Genomic DNA, 16964 nt, shown 5'->3' on the forward strand with positions numbered 1-16964 from the left:
CAAGTTTTGCCAGCCAGTTGCGACAGCGGCGTAAACTTTTCTTGGAAAGTCACCGTTATGATCTAGCCAAACGGCGTGACTAAATCTACTGTGTGCGGAGGACAATGCCGCGTCCTCGCCTCTCCGTCGCGGGAGCCGAGATGAGTTCGACGAACCAGGCTTTATGACTGAACACGCCACCGCCGACCCGGTCTGCGGTGAACAAGAGAGTCCCCGAGGGAACGTAGTACGAGGCCCCTTCCCACGCACCGTTCCTGACGTCAGCCCCGATTTCTGCGAAGACCGTCTGACCTCGGTTGAGGACCGTGAACCTGTGCAGAAGTGTGTGTGTGTAATCCCTCGTGCAGAGAGGCGACTCGTTTACGATGACTGGTCGAACGTTTCCCTCACCTTGGGATCGAGGGAGGACCGAGTGTTTATAAACCGCTGTTGTGCGGCTGCTCGAGTGTACTTTCTCTCGCAGTCATGCTAGACTGATGAACTGCAACGTCCTTATGTAGATACTGTAAATAAACCCATATTCCTCGTTCTCGATGAGAAGCAGTCCTTCCCTTCAACAACGTCCTCAGCGTGGATAAGTTGGACGACGGCATGGGCCAGCTACCATCTAATTCATGCCCGACTCCAATCTTGAGAACTGATTACGAGCGATGGGATTGATCCCCCAATCCTTACAACGCCTAATTCACCTCCGCCACCGGTCGGCCCTGCATTGCACTACCTTCGGGATCGGGCCACATACGTATGGGGAATGCTTAACGCCTGCTTCACCTCCGCCGTGGTTCGGCCCTGCATTGCACTGCCTTCGAGATCGGCCCACGTATGGGGAGTGCTTAACGCCTGCTTCAGATCCGCCGCGGTTCGGCCCTGCATTATACTACCTTCCGGATCAGCCAACGTATGGGGAGTGCTTAACGCGTACTTCACCTCCACCGCGGGTTGGCCCTGCATTGCATTACCTTCGGGATCGGTCCACGTACGTATGGGGAGTGCTTAACGCCTTCTTCACCTCCGCCGCGTGTCCGGCCGGTATTGCACTATCTTGCGACCTTGCGAATTCGCATACACCCGTGCGCGCGGAATAGTATATCGCCATTAAACAGTCTCAGTGGGTGAGCAAGCTGTTCATCTCAGGCTTGCCGTTAAGGGCAGCGACTGTCTTTGATTTTGACACGCAATAACCGCCGGGAGCTGGGGACGTATTCTCGGACGATCACTTTTAGAGACAGTTACATTTTCGCGAGAGTAAGCACTTTATGCATGCGCATAAGAGTCGCGCAAACGCGATGAAATAAGCTCTTGATGTGCTGAACAACTACGATCGGAAAGCAGGATTGGACATTTCCGCCCAAAAATCAAGCTATGTTGTGGTGGCCAACAAGAAAGGACGCACAAGAATCACGCAGCACCCCTTCACATTTAGACTCGGCGCAGTGACAATCCCTGAGGCTTCTGAGGTCCGCATACTGGGTCTCGATATTCACCAATCCGGCAGTGGTGCACACTGGCTCCGTAAAACCAGACAGAGTTCGACAAAAACACTTCACCTTATTCGTCGCATTGCAGCAAAAGCAGCTGGAGCTCGTACTGACGTAGCTCGACGGTTGGTGCGTGCAGTCTTGCAGCCACGAATTTTATATCAAGCACAATTTCAACGGCTGACTTTGGCACAGCTGGCACAGTTGGAGACGATTAATCGCGATGCTATGCGCACAATCACAGCACTGCCCCGCATCACTCCGATACCAACCTTACAGGAACATGCCCAACTCAACACAATTGCAGAGCTAATTTTGCAACGTGAAAAAGCACGTGAAATAAAAAAGCAACTTATTCCGGCTCTCGCTGTGTTGCATGCTCATTTTCATTGCGGCTCTCGGATTGACAATCAGCCCTATCCAATGCCTCCCTGGGAATTCACCAGCATCACAACTAATAAGCCAACGAAGTTACGACGCAGCGATACAACAGGTATTATTGACGAACACATCAACGTCGATGCATCATGCGTTAACACCTGCAAAGTCTATACGGATGCTGCCATTCTCCCAGACGGCGGAAGGACATCATTCCTGAGTACTACGCATAATTTCATCAGCGGCCACCACCGCTATTTATCTACGGAAGCCAGCGCTCTAGTAATGGAACTTCAAGCCATCCACGACGCTGTGCAAGATGCGACATCTAAGCTGCCTACCATCAAGCAACTAGATATCTTCACTGATTCTTTAGCGGCTATTCAGGAACTCAAGAAGGTTGATAAGGCGATGGAAATCTGCGAGAGAATACACACTATGAATAGTAAGACAGCTACTTGCGTCAAGGTACACTGGATTCAAGGCCATTCAGCGAACCCTCACAACATTGCTGCTGACCAGCAGGCACACTGCCCTCGTAATCCTGATCCTCCACCTATTCCCCTCCCACCCCAACCCCGTAACTCGCTGCGAGCCCGTAAAAATGTTCTCCGGCAGGACACACGCGCTCTTATCCCACCGTGTGTCTGCTCCCTCCCCCTTCATCTTACTAGGGCGGAGGAAGTTGTGCTTAGGAGGCTTCGGGCCGGGGTGGCCCTTACACCGGCTGTTGTCTCAAGGTGGAACTGGTCGCATTTACCACTGGGTGCTACGTGTCCATACTGCTCCATTCCTGTGGTGGAATCAGATGCATACCACCTATTATGGACATGTACGGGTTTACAAACGGAACGCTCGCGTCTCCTACTGCAAGCCGGCCTCCGCTACACTGCAGTGTGACAACCAGCTATGACCGCTGGATACATGACAACAAATTCCACAAACCACTGCTTCAATTCATACACAACACAGGCCTCACAGCACACATATAATACACATATACGCTCCAAGAATTATGCCTTAAGGGCAAGCCTTTATCGCAATAAACAAAAAAAAATAATAAGCTCTCGTGCGCTGAGTCTCTCGAAAACTCAAGAAAGTGAAACTATCACCGTAAGTGCTCGCCCGAGAGTGCCGTGTTGGCGTGTCGTGTAAAGAACACGCCTTCTGCTGCGGCCGCCACTCGACGCATTAACAAATGAACAGCTTGCTTAAGCGGGACGTTAATCGACAGATATTCCTTTAGTGATTGAGGAATTGGTCAATTTTGATGATGTTCGGAATGTTTACAACTTGTCGGAGCATCCTTTCCATGGTTAAAGCTAAATGAAATGTTTAACTAAACAAGGAAGGTCAATAAAAGCGCTCACATGCCTCATTAAGTGTTGTAAACAGGCCATTTGCGTTATTCATATGGGTTAGGTGACACAAACATAACTAAAGCTAGCACTTCACACGATGATGACTCAATTAATACACTAAACTGTTCTGTTACTCAATAAACCTTCAGTTACTATGCGCTCGTGTTGCTGCTTTTTATTCTCGTCTTTAGTCTTTATAGCGCCTCCTTTATTTGTCAAGCTACACGTACGATCTCTAACTGCTCAGAGTGTACAAAAAGATATGAGCACGAGAAACAAATATCTTTGGGATAGTTGTGACTTGGGGTGGTTGGAACGGCATTTTTTACACACAGCTATCACATCACAAAAATCCAGGATACATTTTAAATCTGCACATTTTATGTCTGCCACTGAGCAACTTCTCATATGATTAAACCATTGCTTGCATAGATGTTGCATTTTCTTTAACCTGTTTCTGTGGGCGCTTTTTTGTTTATTTATTTATATGATATAAGGATATGCTGACGCACAGTTTAAGGCACCGGCTACTCCTTAGCTCTTGTAAGGGTCTAGCCTGCAACATACAGGGTTCAAGATTATATATCAAATAACCTTTTCATACAAGCACCAGAAATTGTCAATCAGCGTTTTCACAGTAACACTATGACTTAAGAAATACATGGTACATACAATATACAAGTTAAGTGACTCCACGGTTCTCTAGAAGAAAGTCTCAAAAATACAAATGATGCTGTCGCCTAATAATGCAATATCTAGTCACCGGGTGGTACATATATCGTGTAAATGCATTGTCACATATTGTCGAAACAGAACCGTCAACATGACATAATCCCCAAACCCATACATATATATACATATACATATATATACATATATACAGCGACATTTAAATGGAAGGAACATTGAAAGCGTTAATAACGGCCAACCGTGCCACTGTCTTCTAGAAAAGTTTTTAATGCTTTTAAAGCGCTCTTCTGCAAGGCCATTGTTGGCCAAGGATCCAAAAGTTTCTTTGAACTGAAAGGTCTGCGGTATAATGTAATTAGGGTTGATTTAAGTCGGCGTCGTGGTGTGTCGTAATGCGGGCAATCTAGAAGGGGGTGATGTATATCTTCATCTACTAATCCACAATCACATTCGGGGGTTTCCGCACGGCCAATTCTATGTAAGAAATGTTTTGTGTAGGCAGTGCCTAGCCTTAATCGATGAATAAGGGTTTCCATATTTCTGTCTAATGACAATGGAAGTTTGAATTCAATAAACCCGCCGTGGTTGCTCAGTGGCTATGGTGTTAGGCTGCTAAGCACGAGGTCGCGGGATCGAATCCCGGCCATGGCGGCCGCATTTCGATGGAGGCGAAATGCGAAAACACCCGTGTACTTAGATTTAGGTGCACGTTAAAGATCCCCAGGTGGTCGAAATTTCCGGAGTCCTCCACTACGGCGTGCCTCATAATCAGAAAGTGGTTTTGGCACGTTAAACCCCATTATTTAAAAAGAATTCAATAAACGGATCAATATGATACAAATCCTAGCTCTTAGAATTCTGGTCAAACCACGTAATTCTACACATCTTGAAAGACATTGTCCTTATAATGCAGCGTAATTCATTCTTCGATATTGGGAGCGGAACCACATCATATTTGAGGTGTGCTTGTCGTGCTGCTTCATCGGCTGCTGTGTTTCCAAGGAATGTTACAATGCCCTGGTATTCACTGGAATGCAATTTCATGCTTCGCTTGGCTTGCCTTTGCGAGGTCTTTAAGTATTTCGTATATTATACTATCACCGATTGTTTTTCATATTGTGCTGCAGTGTGTTGTTAGAGCCGCCTGTGAATCGCTGAATATACCCCTTTCTGCGCATCTCTTATTGACGTTATAAATTTTATCGCACATAGGATTGCGAATAGTTCAGCCGTTGTGGAAAAAGTCGCACTAGATAACTTCAATGATTCTTGACGTAATAGTTCTGCGGAAACCAGCAAGGCAGAGATAATTAATCCTGGTCCGGGACTCGAACCCGGGACCAGGACGAATTTTTCTTCAACTGCGAGGCTTTTCTTTCGAAGAACCCGTATGGGTTTCCTTTGTAGCAATTGCTACGAATGGGTGGATGTCTAATTTTCCCTTTATTAAAGGATTCTTGTTTATTGAGGTGCGGTATAATGAATGCTGAAGTTGAATAGGTTACTGTACTGGAGCCATCTGTATATAGACGGTAAAGTGCTAGTTGTTGAGCAGCTTGAATGAACATGTCTCTTTTTCTGAATATTCCGTGTACTGACAATTCAATTTTTACTAACAATTCGACAATTCGAAGTAGCCATGAAGGTTATTCGACGTCTGAATTACAAAATTCATTTCTTGGCAATATATGAGGATTTTCTCGAATTTCTTTGGGGACATAACTTCCATCTCGTTTCATTATGTTTAGAGTCAATGGGTGGCTTTTATGCTGTCTTTGAAGACGGAAATAATGTCGGCATGTTTCTGTAGTTCTCATGACTGGAAACTGGGATTGGCGAGCCTCAGCTTTTACAAGACAGCTAGAAGTCGCTCGTGGAACTCCTAGACATATGCGTAGTCATCTAGCTAAAAGACTTTGAAGTCGCTCTTCTGACGTGTGAGATGGGCGCAGAATACGCAATTTTTTGTCGTATTAATGCATTGTAAACAGTCAGCATGGACGATACTGATCCGCCCCATGATGTGCCTGCAAGCCTGCGAAGTACAGTCACTATAGCATTGACCTCGATTTCGAGTTTTTTTTTTTTTTTTTTTTATGTAGGGTGCCCAGGATAGGTGCTTATCGTCGGCGCCGTAGTGTGTTTATTGAGTTTAGTGTCTTTTTCACTTACTAAGTTGTGTATTTGTTTTTGAGTCCAGCGCCCCTTTATATGCACACTGAATTCCATATCTGTTGATTTCTATATTTTCTTATTCTTCCTAGTTTTTGTTATAGTTCTTGCTAACATTTGTATTTGCCAAATTATGTGCTATTTTCGTACATTATTAATTTCTATACCTATTGCAGCAGCTTATTTTAGTACGTTTCCGCTAATTCTTGTATTCGCCCACCCACAAGTGATGCCCTTTCTATGAGAGTACTTGAGCTACTGTAAATAAATAAAAAATATATTATAAAACGCAACGTGACATTACTATTTCGGAAAGTTTTGGGCAATGAAAATTTGCAGCATCATTCATCGAACGTGCAAGTTAGAGTTTGCCAGAGTCACTTAGCCTTCACCGATGAGCTATTTAGGTGATAACTTTCACTCTACGACATCGACTACGCGCGCCAAAAAATCTGGCAAGACAATAGTACACTTTTGTCCGTGAAAATAATAAAAAAAGAGTTTCTTGTACTCAGTTTTCGGAAATTTTAACGATTCAGTGGTCACATCGTTGTAAACTTTTTTTTTTCAATTATATTTCGGAAGTTGTATCGAGGACCAAGAAGATCGTAAGCAGGTGTTCAAATAGAGTTTTGCAGGCTAGCTTGTGACGACTTGCGTGCTGCCCTCATCTGCACGGTATGGCAAAATTGCGTTTTGCTTTCGCACAGCTCTAGTGAATGCCGAGAAGCTAATAATAACACAATAAAAATAAAGTAGGAAGGGGAGGGGGAGGGAGTGTGGATGAAGTAGATTCAAGCACACACACTGGGTTTGTTTTCCCGTTCATTTAAAAAATATTTCGGACAGATACCTGATTATATTAGATAGTGTACCATATTGGTCTACTCTAATTGAATGACTGATGTTTTTTTTACTTGAACTATTTTGTACTTCCAATGTAGTTTTTGTATAGTCTGTGCATCATTGCATACGGAATATGATGCTTAAAAGGATGTATAATTTGCTCTAAACAATTAACTGACGCCTGCAAGGCGCAAGGTAACAACATACCGGCCTTTGGCAGATAGCACAATTCTAGTTCATGAGCTGGTTCACACAGAGAGGTCGACATTACTTGCAAAAAAATATTGAAATGCACAACCTTCCCGACCACTTAGGATAAAAATTAAACAACAGTCAACCGGCCCTGTGACGTATAGAAGGGAGCGAACGTTTCCTTACAGCAAAAGAAGTAGGCCTAGCTGTCGTAAGAGAAGGGAAGGAGGCACAGAAATGCATACGCATAACATGTGAGGATGACGACATAAAAGCCCGAGAATTAAGAGGCGTCGAAGCCTTGAGAGCCAGATAATGCTTTGCAGGCCTCAAAACAAGATACAAGCGACTGTTCGAGGAATGAGTTCGTGGCGCATGTTTCGCAGCTTCTGAAAAAAATGATTTATTACGTGGAATCGATAGAGAAACGCTGTAAACCGATTTGTACCCTGAAAGGTGCTTTCCGTAAAAGGTGTAAGGGTGTGGTTTATAGAACGATTTGCACCCTTAAAGACTGAAGCACTTAAATTGTATTTGAAAGCAAATTTCACTTGCCTTTGATATAAAGAGCGCTCGGACATTCCCTCGACTCAAGGCTATGACATTAGAGCATAGCTGAGTCTAGTTAGACGCTGAGCAAAAGGACCAAACAGTATACGAGCGGCCGTAACGCCACCATATATCAATCACTATTACACTCTAAAAACAGTTACACCCTTTGGGGTGTATATTTGCCACACAACAATAATCGTCATCTGTCTTGCTCGCATTGCCTTCCTTTAAAAGAACGCTGCGAGCCTTACTTCCAAGTCATGAACGGCATGCGCGTTATCAGCATGACAGAGCATTCTCGACAGGAAAGTAACGAGCGCAGCGTTTTCCAGAAAGGAAATTCGGGCAAGACAGATGACGATTACCGTTGTGTGGCAAATATACACCGCAAAAGGCGTAAACATTTTAGAGGGTAGGCAAAGTTACACCCTGTGGGGTGTATCTCTGCCACGCAACAATAATCGTCATCTGCCTTGCTTGCGTTTCCTTTCTTGAAAACGCCGCGCCCTCTACTTTCCTGTCGAGAATGCCATGTCATGCTGATAACGCGCATGCCGTTCGTTACTGGGAAGTACCGGGCTCGCCGTGTTAAAGAAATTAAATGCGAACAAGACAGATGACGATTATTGTTGTGGCAAAAGGGTGTAATTTTGCTTAAGAGTATATTGAACAATGTCAGCACCCTTAAGGGTGTTTGCTTGTCACAAGGGTAACACCCCTACCGTTAAGGCCTTACAAAAAATATGTTTAAGGGGTAAGAACAAGTTGTTGGTGGGAACCAATGATGGCATCTTGTTCGCCGACTCTGCCGACATAAAAAGTGGATTAAATGATGTTTCATATTTATCCCTGTGAAATTCTCCTGTTGGATATTTCTGTGCACCCAAGGCTGTCAGAATGATTACGTAGTTTTCAGCTACGTCTTTTGTCATCGCACATAAAGTTAGAGCTCCGTTGTCGTCCTTTGAAATTTTTCGTAAGGCTCTAAAGCTAGGGGCGTTACCCATGTGACAAGCAAACACCCTTAAGGGTATAAACATTTTTACAATGCATGGGTGCCGAACTCACTGGAGCGCTTCGAGGAGCACGCGCACATAGTCAATGTGCACGTGCAGGTCCACCGTGGGACCGCGGCCCATGAACTTGACGTGAGCCTTGCTGTCCAGATCCAGGGCACCGACGCCCACGTCGGCCAGCACGTCCAGTCCTTTCTCGTCCATCTGGAAGCGGCAGTTGCCCGTGCGCTGCACCGTCGACAGGCCCGTGAGCGTGGTGTTGTACAGGCGAGTCTCGCCATGGAAGCGCACCAGGAAAGTGCGATCAAAGCTGGCCACCTGCTCGGGCAAATGCAGCGGGTCTAGTGTCTCCGACTGGCTCACGCTTTCCAGGATCTGGTCGAACACCTCGTTGGCATGCTGCTCGGTCGCGGTCTGGTCTGCGGCGCGGCAAAGTGTGGCCACGGCAATTACCTTGTGGCGCTATGCAGAACATTTTTACTGCGACAGTCTATACCTTCTACAAGTCGTCATCATATGCGATTGTGAGCTTAGTGCCACTACAAGCCGTACTGTTCTGGTCATTTCAGTCGCGGTACAACTACACAGGTAATTCTTTAAAAAAAAAAGCCCTTCGTGTACAACACACTGCTGGAAACGTCTGAGGAAGCCAAACTACCGAACAAACATGTCGATCAGCACAATGCGTCCTGCGCGAACGTTTTCAGCTTAGAACAAGAAGAGGAGCGGTGCTTTTTGTCGTTTCTGTCTTTCTTTTTTAATTTCGTTTGCTAGTCTATTCGCGCGCATCAGAAGGGTACATAATAAAGTTCGGCAGCATGTTATATTCCTGTAACACGTGAAGGTAAAAGCCTGCCGCACACTTGGTAATGCAGTATGTTATACGATCGGCGGGGTCAGACTTCTTGCAAGACTTAACGAGCCGCAGTGCAACGTACACGCGTGTCAAGCCTTTGTCTGCGAGCTTCGTCCTCCTCTCTACGTTGCCGTCTCGCGTCGTCGCGTTGCTGCTTTCGCACTTCGGCTTCTTCGGCTCGTATTTCGACGCTTAGCTGCGGCTTCGCGCGCTCGTATACGCGTAGTGCGCGCCGATGGACGCGCCACTGGTGGCGGCCTTGCGCAGAACACGCGGGAGAGGAGCCAGCCGCGCGCCGTAGTTTGTTGTGTCGTTGATAGTGCTTCTCTGTCTTATTCACGTTTTCACAGCAAAATAGGCAGCACCCTTCGCATGTGTGGGGTGGCCGAAGCTTCCGAGGAATGTCGAAGAAGAATTGTTGCAGGGTTTGGGGCTCAAATACCGGCGAAAACGTGCCGGCGATACGGTTCTAATCATTCCCCGCAAAGCCTCATCAGCGGGAGCATCGTCGCTTCGGCGGGAAATTTCTTGTTCTCATCCTTCCCTTTGCCTCGTCGGTGTTTTTTTCCACTAGATCATAGACGCGTAAGCGACGAAGTTCGTCTGCAGTGCATTATGCCGTTTAAATGCATTTCGCTAAAGTTCGCAATGCCGTTTGCCGCTTATATTGTTTTCCTCTTCTTTACCGCGTTGCGCTAGCTAGGCAGCACGACTGCACGAGCGCATTGTGTTGTATGTTAAAGCTACTGAAGTTTGCAAGAACTGAAATTGTTGGTTTTATGTGGCCCGGTAAATCCTCGCACCACATGTCGCGCACTTCATGTTTTTACATCTATTTTATGTGTGGCTTCGCACATGCTTGACTGTTGCTAGTTGCTCCATGCATAACTCTTGTCAATTCTTTTGAGCTGCGAGGTTTTCATCCTGCCTCGTTTGTAAAGGGTAAAAATCACGCTGTGTCTTATCGGAATGATACCAATGAAGTGCTTCTTTAACAGCTTTATTCTTTTCGCCCGAGGGCATCTTAGATATCGTGTTTTTTGGGGGGGAAATGTGTTTAGAAGATAGGTAGTTCAGGGCGAGAATTGCTAATAGTTGCTGCATATGCTATTTTTTTTCCATTTCTCGCTGCAAAGTTCGCGTCACGTTTGGGAAGTCATCACACCTCGATGCTGCCTGAGCAGACTCAACACGCCGAGTGATTTGTTTGTTTCAAAACGTAGTCCCTTCTTGCATGTGAATTTTATAGTCAACTGAATTCTTGCTTATTATACTTACGCTGCATAGGACTAAACCAGGCCTTACCGCCAGCGCTCATCTACTTTGACTGGCGCTGCTCTGACTTTAAATATATCATGTGGCGCCTCTCTCTAGTAATATAAAAGAAGTACTGAAAAGTTAGTCAGACTTTAGCTTTGTACGTTTTCAAGCAGCTCCCATGGTGAATTTAAAATTGCAAAAACTGCAGCGAGAGCGGCAGTTCATCGGCGTATGCAGCAGAATTGCATGGGCAGTACAGCACTAACACGCGCTTTTATTAACCCGTGCGTTTGGTGACTTCGTTGGCTAGTGTACGCGTGTCCATCAATAAATTCGCAGTTACTCTTCTTGAGGTGACTTCGACTGCACTTATTCGGCGATGTCACATGTATTCATCGGCAGAAAAATCACAACGGCATATGCAGACATCGATCGCACCGTGCGAATTTTTTTGATATAAGTCTGCACTAACAACGGGTGCTTATTATTGATCTACAGAAGCAGCATTACGGCAAGGGTAGAATTAAAAAAAGAAACGATCGAGAGATCGCATCACTCAACAAAATTTATCGGCTAGTTAGCATAAGCTCCACTTCATGTAAATGGGGTTCATGGCGTTTGTCTGTGGGACACACCTGGCACGTATGTCGACCATGTTGTCCCAGACACCGGTAAGATCGTGTTCATACCCGCTCCCACAGAGGTCAGCGTCTTCCCTACAGCTGTCACCACAGAAGAAACAGCCTGGCACCCAAACAAAGGAGAAATCGCAGCCGCCAACTTCAGCCATCCTTGCTGCAAAGAGTTGTCTGCTACTGCTCACGCGCGTACTGTTGGCAGCGCCCGCTAGGTGGCTATCAGTGGCGCGGTGCACGAGACGGTCAGACTCGCGCCAAATAAAGCCCCTCCATACACGTTTCCGCCGACGAGGTGGGTCTTTAGCGCCAACGAAGTTTTCCTTCGACTTCACGGTGCATCCTCTCAGCCTTGCTCCCGCCGCTTCGCACATCGCGCCTCGTTTCTCGCTTCGCGAGCATCCTCGGCTGTAGCGTACTTAAGGGGGGGGGGGGGGGGGGTATGCAATGCTTTATTGATGGTTCGGATACTTGTTTTCAGCTTTGTATGAGCCATTTCCACTGGAGCAATTCCATATTTTATTTATCATGAACAAGATTTCTTTCTTTTGATGATTTGTATTGAACTTTGTATATATTATTGCGCCTTATTTTTTTCCCTTGTTGCCTATCAAATGTACATCATGCTGTACTCCACACTGCTAAAATCGCAACTTGTGATTGCAGTATTTTACAAGTAAATAAATAAAAAAATTATGGGGTTTTACGTGCCAACGAATTATAGACCGATTTCAGTACTCCATGTGTTTTCCAAAGGTCTGGAAAAAGTCATTTCTTCAAGAATAAGTAAGTTTTTTGACAAACATAAGGTAGTATCTGAGTCACAATTTGGTTTCAGAACTGGTAAATCTACAGAAACAAGCGTTATTAACAATGAAGGAAATAATTTTGAACAATATTAATAAGAACTTGTATACGGTACGTGGGCCTTTTCCTTGATTTTAGTAAGGCTTTTGACTGCTTAAATCATACGATTCTTGTTAACAAACTTAAAATGTACGGAATCTGTGGTAGACCACTCACAGTGCTTGAAGGATGTCTCCAAAACAGAAGCCAATCGGTGTCTTTAGACAATAAACTTTCATCCCTTTTGCCTATCAGTTGTGGTCTCCCACAAGGGAGCAAATTGGGACCCCTTTTGTTCAATACGTACATAAATGATATTGTAAGCATAGATCCTTCCATTGATTTTGTGATATACGCGGATGATAGCACACTTCTTCTTTCAGGCCCTAACCTTAACGATTTAATGGTGAAGTGTAATGACCTACTAATAAATTGTCTAGGTGGTCAAGGATGAATAAGTTAAGAATTAATCCTACAAAGTCCAAGGCTATAATATTTCGCGCAAGAAGCAAACCGATAAAACCGCATTGCATGCTTCACTTTGAAGATCACCAAATAGAAATAGTTGAAGTGCACAAGATACTTGGAGTATATTTTTCCTGTTATTTAAACTGGGATGCCCATACTGACTTCGTCTACAAGAAACTCTCTTCCGTCTGCGGGGTTCTGTCGCGATGTCGTGAAACTTTACCCTTGAAATGTAAATTACAAGTTTATTGTGCACTTTTTTTTTGTCACCTTAACTACTGCAATTTAGTATGGGCCACAATGACCAAAACAAACATTAATAAGGTTCTCGTACTGTAAAAGAAAATTGTTCGAATAATCACCAATGTTGATAATACAACTACCTGCAAGTATGCTTTCGAAGCACATAACATTGTCCGGGTCAACCATTTGTATCACTTTAAGTTGTTACAGAAAATGTATTTTTCGACGGCATCCATTGCCGATTTTTATTCGACTCTGGCATCTTTGTACATGCGTCAAGCTAACATACACACAATAACTATTAATACATGGAATATACCACGTTTTTGCACTAATTATAAATTACAAATGTTGTCTTACAACCTGCCCCATGTTCTAAACCCGTATAAACACACAAGAGGATATACCAAAGCTGAGCTGCAGAAATATTTTGTTGAAATGTGATTTTATGTCTTTTTGATGTTTTGCTTGATTATTCGTATTATTTAATTCTGAACATCTGTGTGACCATTTGAGCGTTTCTATTTTCGATGTTATCGTTTAAATTTTTGTGCAAAGATTATTAGACTCTGTATCTATAACTGGTGCATGTTTTCTCTTTATTGACTGTAACTATTGTATGTGCGTCTGATTTCTGTACCACTCGTGTGCTACTGCTTGTAGGGGTTTTCTGGACATAGTCAAGCTGCTCATGCAGCTTTTTGCCAGAAAACCCTCCAGTTGAACCTGGAAAATAAACTTATACTTATTATACTTATACTAAAACCAATTTATGATTATGAGGCACGCCGTAGTGGAGGACTCCGGAAATTTCGACCACCTGAGGATCTTTAACGTGCACTTAAATCTAAGCATACGGGTGTTTTCGCATTTCGCCCCCATCGAAATGCGGCCGCCATGGCCGCGATTCGATCCCGCGACCTCGTGCTCAGCAGCCCAACATCATAGCCACTGAGCAACCATGCACGGCGGATAATAAATAAATAAACAAATAAATTGCTTACAGGGGTACGAGTCATTGCATCTTTGCTTGCTTACGGGGGTATGAGCCGCTGCTGATGATGATATTTTGTGCCACTCGACTGAGACAACGCGTTGTTTTGCGCATGAGCCATTGCAACGAACCACTTAAGGCTTTCGCCTTAATAAACATTACTCGCTGCCATCTGCAACCAACATTTGCTCTCCGTATCTGCATGATGGCGCTAACCGAAACTTGACTTACAACCGCCTGTTTCAAGTATTGTGGTAGCGTCGTCTGCTACACTGGGCGGCGCATAACGCCAACGAGAAAGAGGTTCGCAGGAGCACGCGCGCCACGTGGAATGCAGTGCATGGGTGCACGAGAAAAGAAAAAGAAGTCGCAGTTTCGCCCGAAAGGCGAAGCACCGATTGCCAAATTAGTGGGCAGTTATACGAAGTAGGGATAGTAGCTTTATTGACCGTGTAAACTTGTAAACATAGGCATACTAACTAAATTAACAATCATCCATGGTGTCACGCGCGCACAAGCAACCTTGAACACATCTCACTCGATGACCGCGGAAGCTCGCTGTCAAAATGCTAGTGTGAGGAAGCGCGGCGGCAGGAGCGCTTCCTCACACCAGCATTTCGTGCTCCGTCTCGCATCAACGCGAACTAAGCCGCAAAATCAGTGCGCGGCGGACAGTCCCCGTCGCAGATGGCTTTCAAGATACAGCGGCCCGGAGCAGGACGCGCCCCCCTCCTTCCCCTCCCGCCGGTGCCTTGCGCACGACGGAAGACGGCGTGTTTCCTCGAGGCTTCCCTCCCTCTCGCGCGCGAGATTGAGCCGCGATCGCCAGCTCACCCTCCCAAGCTTTCTTTCGCACATACAGCATACGGCGCGCTGCAACGATTTTATCGCCCTTGGACTTTATCACGCCGACGGCGATGCCAACGGCAGAAATTCGCTTGGAGTGTCCATATAATTTCTATCGCAACAAAAAGAAAAAATTGAAGACGAGCTGAGGTATTGTGTCTCTATCTCAAGGCTTGTCCGTCCCCGACGACGAAGGCTGCTTTTTCTTCCGAAAAGGGACTCTCCTTTACGCCATGTTCCTGACTTTGAACTTTCCAACGAGGTTCAGCGCTTTCAAATATTGTATCGCTGCGACTGAACGGCTGTGAGTGGACATTATTTTAGCCGTATATATGGAAACCTGGATTTCATTCTCATGTGCTGTAAGTCTGTTCAAATATCAAAATTTTCAAATTTTCGAAAAACAAAATATGGGTTCTAATACTGAATCGAAAACCGAATATTTCTCTGCGCAAGGAATATTACTACAAAAGCAAGAGAGAGAGAGAGAGAGAGAGAGAGAGAGAGGTGCTCACTTGTATCCCTCTTAGAACATGTGATACAGATTGCCGGTGGAGACAATTCACTGTATACTCCAAATAGCGACACCTGTGAACACCTGCTGGCAGCTGAAATGTAACAGCGCTTTGTGTGACCACGACATAGCCGAAAGGGATACTCTCCTGAAAAATCTGCAACAAAAGAACCTTCCACATACGTGTCTGCAACACCTTGTGTTCCCCGAAGAACCAGTTATAGCCCGCAAAGAAACTTCGCGTCTCCTTATTGAATTCTTAAGAGAGACTGGTCTGATAGACATGTGGTGAAACACCACAGTGATTCTATAAGAAACGCTCGGGCGGAGCAATTGCAGGCCTTGATCGCCAGGCTAAACAACAAGCCTGTTGCTAAACTCCCACCACCACAACACAGCCAAATAATGGAACACCGTAACATATCACTCGGCCCGATGGACCTATAAAATGCTGTTACTCTGATAAAGATGAACAACATCTAATTTCAGTAAATGACACTAAATAGCAACGCTAAATTAGTTGCCTGATGAAGCATTTTTCAACAATCGATTTGCGTTTACTTGAAGGAGATATGTTGTTTATAACGGAGAAAATGAGGCGCCATTTTTTTTTTCGTCCGATTCACAGAGCCGGTACTTTAGCATGTCGTCACGCATTTCAAAGTGTTTTCGAATGTTTCGGCCGCTTTCATTCAGAAATAAGTTCTCAAAGCTCAATATAGCTTAAGTCCTTGGTTCTTTAAAGTGCTATATAATGCTTGCTTATCGATAATCATACTATTAACTGGTCTCATGCAGACGTTCTCCGCATATCATGACGTCATAAAGAGATGGCAACTTCAAGCCCATCTTTTATTGCGACTTACCAAGGCCCCACTCACGCTAAGACTGACGCTTTTGGTATTCCACAAGTTATGTATAGTTTACCAATCCAGATTAGCGTCCTCTTCTAGCGTCCCTTTCTCAAGGTAAAACCTGCGAGTTCCACCAAGGCGTGTCAGACATCTCAAGATTTGCGAGCACCTTTTGTTAGTCAGTTGCCTGAAATTTATTTTCCGCACGCTCACCCAGCTCACCGCTCAACCGCTCAGCTATTTTCCGCTCACCCAGCGGCCGCCTTGCGGTGCAGCAAGCCGCCTGGAACACAAAATACGCGTGTTCACTCGGAACAGAGCTCGGTAGATAGAGGTTTTATTCAAGAGAAAGAAGGAGAGGTGGCCGAAAAAACTACGGAAGGTTAGTCATATACAGCTTTCGCCGCAAAAGGCGAGGTAGATGTCAATACTACACAGGAAACAGAAGGCAATGGAAGCCGTCGCGAAGAAGAGACCTTATGCATGAGTCCTTGCAGGGAGGATCTTGTTACCAGACTAGGCCTGATATTTAGTTCAAATTATTATATTACAAAATTTCGAGTAACACAATTTCGAGTAACACATTTTCGAATTGAATATCAAGAACTATTTAAAATCGAAAGCTTCGTGTATATAGAAAGCTTCTCCTTAGATTCGATATATTCTTCAGAACCAAAAAGAATCAAAATCCATTGAATATTTACATACCGAGCACAAGTTTCTGTTCAGTCTAGCTCTCAACTTTCTACGGACGGCTCCGTGA

The 16964-nt window shown here is 44.9% G+C and overlaps 1 protein-coding gene across 1 annotated transcript in view; it reads right to left on the reverse strand.

The window, feature by feature from the left end:
* Nucleotides 1-16964, reverse strand: part of LOC126545927 (mite allergen Lep d 7-like) — a 45820-nt gene that overhangs the window by 6667 nt on the left and 22189 nt on the right. The window contains exon 3 of the mRNA XM_050193978.3: nucleotides 8738-9104. Coding sequence (XP_050049935.1) covers nucleotides 8738-9104 — 367 coding nt within the window. The remainder of the gene's footprint in view (nucleotides 1-8737; nucleotides 9105-16964) is intronic.

Source organism: Dermacentor andersoni, chromosome 1, assembly GCF_023375885.2.
Source record: "Dermacentor andersoni chromosome 1, qqDerAnde1_hic_scaffold, whole genome shotgun sequence".
In the NCBI taxonomy this organism is placed as follows: domain Eukaryota; kingdom Metazoa; phylum Arthropoda; class Arachnida; order Ixodida; family Ixodidae; genus Dermacentor; species Dermacentor andersoni.